The sequence below is a fragment of the Alosa sapidissima genome, chromosome 1 (assembly GCF_018492685.1).
Source record: "Alosa sapidissima isolate fAloSap1 chromosome 1, fAloSap1.pri, whole genome shotgun sequence".
In the NCBI taxonomy this organism is placed as follows: domain Eukaryota; kingdom Metazoa; phylum Chordata; class Actinopteri; order Clupeiformes; family Clupeidae; genus Alosa; species Alosa sapidissima.
This window is the reverse complement of record NC_055957.1, coordinates 21,311,340-21,316,339: the sequence shown is the minus strand read 5'-3', so window position 1 is coordinate 21,316,339 and position 5,000 is coordinate 21,311,340. Positions and strand designations below refer to the sequence as shown.

Below are 5,000 nucleotides of genomic sequence, written 5' to 3'. Positions count from 1 at the left end.
GCTAACTGGTCTAACCCACTTCCAGTGAATTATGCTAAGCTATGCTAACAGTGTCCGACTCGGTTATTGCACACACAGAGCAGAAAAGGGTGTGTATCCTCTTACTCTGGGGTAGTAGGCCTATTGTGTAATATACTGTTGAAGTAGATCAACTGTTTTTGTTTTAGCTAGGTGGTGCGTGAGGGTTTTTTTTTATTGGTTAAGTGGTCTTTGGTCTGAAAAAGTTTGAGAAACACTGCTTTAGGATTCACGCTGTGCTTCTCTTACCTTAGACGTCAGATCCCTGTGGAAGATGCCCTTGGAGTGCAGGTAGCCCAGGCCCATGGCGATCTCACAAGCCAGCTTCACCCGAGTTGTCCAGCTCAGGTACTTGTTGCTGTCCAGCAGTTGCTCCAGGTTGCCACCGTTTATGTACTGAGAAACACGGCAAAAGGACCACATTTAGATTGCAGCAGGTGGACTTAGCTTAGAAATGAATAATTTAGTCAACTATTCCATACAACAGGACTTACATTCTATGCATACCTTTCATAAGCGCTCATGCTTACTAACAGGTAACTGAACCTGTGTGACCTATTTAGAACAAACTGAACGGTAGGAAACATCAGTTGTTAGTTGACAGCATGACTCAGATGTGTTCCAAGGGCTAAATCCATTGTTACGGGTTGGGGTAGTAAGGTGGCATGCAACCATTAAAAAGGCTGCAAAAAGGTCACAAATTAACCTGCATATCCACTGCGGTTTGGAAATCATTATTTGAATCCTTATCAGTAGCAGCAGTCAACAAAAGATGGACCAATATTTCATGAGTGTACTTCCTGTTGACCTGGGAGGGGTAGTTTTCAGAAAACACTGTTTAGAATCAAATCTAAACACACTGTGGCACATGGTAGCAACTTACAGCCTATGCTACTGAAGTCAACAGGATTTAATGTGATTGGCTGGGTGTCCATCCAATTCACACATTTTAAGTGCATTGGTGAAAAATCGGCTAAAGAAAACGGGAATGAATTTGGACCAAGTTAAAGAAAGAGAAACATGTAAGAGAAGAGTTGTAAAGAGCCGCCAGGGCAGTCATCTTCAACGGAAACATACGATAAAATTGTAGCAATGTGGATTTATGCAAATAAGCCCAACAAATTTAGTTTTCCCATCAACCTTAGTTGCAAAATGTAATACCTTATGCAAATTGGGAGTAAATTCACCCCCTCTGCTGAAGCAATGTCTTATAAAACATGCAAAAACATATGCAGATTTCGAGTGTTTCCACTCCCATCTGATTTCCCGTTTGCATGGTGAAAAACTGCATTTAAAAGTTGGATGGGAACCTGGCTAATAACGCATCTGTGAGTCTGTCTATGACTGCTCTGTGGGCACCCACGGCACACGCTTAAAACCCCAGCCATTTGTTAAGAGCACAGCAGGACTCGACTAACAACGACATAGTAATCTTTTAAACTGCCGTGTTGTGTGACATTAAACTACTGCGCTGCGCGTAATCTAATTCAGCAGACATAAAGTCGCGCCGCGGCTATCACCAGGAGGAAATGTGGGCACCCTGCGATACAATACCGGCTTTGTGGGGAATTATTTGACATGACACTTATCTAATTAGAGCCTCCATGGGCTCCACAGTGGCCTACTTTAGTAAGCGCAGAGGAACACTGTTTTGATAGGGCGAGAGCATGGCTGCAAGGGAGATTCAACAGTCCAAGGCAAGCTCGAGGAAGCCACCAACCCCCCTTCCAACTAAAAACAGCGGTGAAATTGTGCTTGCTTGGAGAGGAGCGCTCAGCGGTCGGTTGGTCGTTTGGCCGGTCGGTTTGCCCTGAGCTGGTTAAGTGTGCCAGTGGAGGAGCTCCTGTGATCTGTGGCTATCTGACAGTTCCTTGCTATCTTTTACTGCCAAAGCCGTGTGAATGGGATTACGGTGCGAGGCTTAACGAGTGCACACACAGACCCAGACCCAGACACACTGGCACACACACACACACACACAATAAAGCCATGTAGATCAGCTCTCTAGTGTGCGTGTAGGCTGTATTGCATCATGAAGTCATGGTAGATCTGGGATAGGTGTTCCACGACCTTTTACCAGCAGTCAACAAATCCATTCAAAATACCACAACCAACAGGCATGGTAGAAAAATAAAGGGAAAAATCCCTCCAACCTAAGTGCAGGCTTGTCTACATGTTCCATTCAGACTCACAAGGAATCAGATGCACTTTATACCCTGTTATTAACAAGAGACAAACATTTCCTGGAGGCTTTATGTTGTCAAAGCTCCCGTGGTACCAGGTAAGCAGCATGTTTTCGCAGCGCCAAAGGAAGTGTGATTTAATGCTTACTTTTGACCTCCGGGGAGGAATGACAGGTGCTGGTGTATTCCTCTCACTTCAGATGCAGGGTCTTAGATATCACCTTCTCCAAATACACAGTCCCGACACTCTCCTATGAATCCGCAATCTGTGTCTATTTTTGCCTTGTTTACTTCAATGTGCTGCAAACACACAAACCCACACACACACACACACACACACACACACACACACACACACACACACACACACACACACACTCTCAGGCTGAACAGTGATGATGGTGTCCAGAGCGGCATGCACCTTCACACGCACGCACACACGCACACGCACACACGCACACACACACGCACACACGCACACACGCACACACGCACACACGCACGCACGCACACAAGCACCTTCAGGCTGAACAGTGATGATGGTGTGTGCAGACTGATCAAGGTCTAGATCTCCATGGGCCTTTGTCTTCGCCATGTGCATCCGGTGCTTTGGGGTGATTTGCAGGAGGACTGTACGGGCTTGCTGGGTGCACTTGTGCATGCAGACAACCTAATCCAACAGCAGTGTGGGGTGATGGGATTTGTTTGACCTTGATGTTTGTGGAGGGAATTTCCCCCATGCGATCCCCCCCAAACACATACATACACACACACCACACACCCACGCACGCACAGAAGCAGATCTCCATCCTGCACTGGCAGCTCCAGACAGACACTGGGGGTTGGTGCTGGTCCTGGGGGCTGGGGGCTGGGGGCTGAGGTGCTGATGAGGGATTACTCCGTCTTTAGCCCTCAAATTCCTCTGGAGCCCCACCGGCATCTGCCGTCTGCTGCCAGCCTCGCTTCACCACGCCATGCCGCGCCGCGCTTCTCTCCTCCAATCAGGCAGAGGTTGGACGCCCGCGCGGGCCCTGGAGAACCAGGCAGGCGGGTCAGAGGGTGCTGGGGACGCGCCAGGCTGAGTGACCTCATTGGCCCGCTCTCTGGCCGGTTGACCGTGTCACTGGAAAAGAAGGCCGTTCATTCGTTCACTGCAGCGCGGTGTCCGCGCACCTTTATGGAGCTAATCCCTCTGGCGCGAGAGCAGCCCTAAGGACTGCTGCCCACGGATAAATAGCGCGCTTGATGCACGGCTCAGTACGGCCAGTAAAAGCCCAGTGGCCGCAGGTCAAATTAAACGCCGATGACAGCAGGACTCATCACGCTGCAGTATGAGGAGCATGAGTAAAATGCGTCGGACAATGGACTTGGCGAAAGACGGGGAAAATGAATCATCGCTCTGTTTGGATTGGATTCAGGATGGTATAAAACACTTGGGGTCATGTGCAGCTTGGAATAATAGTATAATCTCCTGTGGGTTAGGGATTAGTTACCATTAGAATTGCCCTAATGCCTCATTCCGCTAATGTGCATCAGCACAGGGAAAGCAGAGCAAAGGTCAATGTGCCAACGGCAAGGACAGCCATGCTCAAGCCTTGGCCTCAAAGCCAGCCTCCCTCCTCCACTAACCACACCACCTTCATCACTCAGGACAGCTCAGCAGGGTGAATGGGTGTCAAAATGAGCATTTCATGAAGGCTACCTGGCGCAGCTGGATCAGAACTTACAGTACACTTCCAGTTGGGTCGTCAAACATCTGAAAGAGTCACCTGACCTATGACGTTTTGACCAGACAGGGCCTTCTTCTTTGCCTGAAGACCCTGTCGGGTTGAAACGGGGGATTTGGGAGCTACTCTCCAGTGCAGACATTCTCTCTTGTTTTCTCTGCGTTTCCTTTGTCCTGCACCTGGCCTAAAGATAGGTGGGATGTGCACGCACCACTCTACCAAACAGCATCGCCTGACCTCCCAGTGAGGTCATACAGCATCACCTGACATACCAGTGAGGTCATACAGCATCACCTGACATACCAGTGAGGTCATACAGCCTAGCTGCCTTCCAGTCAGTCCACAAGCCACACCTCCCTTTTGGCCTGCATGCTCACAGTGGCGTAGTAAGCATGAGTAGACTGCATAGATTAAATTAGATTAGATTAGATTAGATTAGATTCAACTTTATTGTCATTGTGCAGAGTACTCTACAAGTACAAAGCCAACGAGATGCAGTTTGCGTCTAAACAGATGTGCAAAAAAGCAGAAAAGTGCAATGTGATATACAAAGTATAGACAGGTGGTGCATAGGCAGGACACGAAATATAGTGCAGTGTAGACAGTAGTACGCAGTTGGTTTACAGAAGGTGGTTTAGAGTAATACAAATAAGATATAAATACGTGCAGTGTATTAGCAGTTACTTTATAAGAGCAGAATAAATATAGCTATGTGATATGAATAATGTATGAACAACATGTACAGATATGTGCAATGTAGTAGCAGTACCAATATAATAGTAGTAAGAATAATATAGATATATGCAGTGTATTAACAGAATATATTAGAAATATGAGAAAAACAGAATATATGGATATTCAGTATGAACCATATATGTACAGTATGTACAGCTATGTGCAGTGTGGTAACAGTACCATTGTAGTGCAGATACCGTAACATTATAAGAGTATTAACAATAAGTGTATATGTGTAGGATGGATTGTATGAAGAACGGTAGAATAAGGCTATGTATAAGTAAATAAATTTGTAAAAAAGTAAATAAATTTGTAAATACAGAAATAGATAGACACT

At 46.6% G+C, this 5,000-nt stretch overlaps 1 protein-coding gene across 4 annotated transcripts in view; it reads right to left on the bottom strand.

Annotated features, from left to right (window-relative positions):
- tesk2 (testis associated actin remodelling kinase 2) overlaps positions 1-5,000 on the bottom strand; it is a 30,901-nt gene that overhangs the window by 7,698 nt on the left and 18,203 nt on the right. For all 4 annotated transcript variants that reach the window (XM_042084465.1, XM_042084474.1, XM_042084446.1 and 1 more), the window contains exon 5: positions 268-414. In XM_042084465.1, the coding sequence (XP_041940399.1) occupies positions 268-414 (147 nt within the window). The remainder of the gene's footprint in view (positions 1-267; positions 415-5,000) is intronic.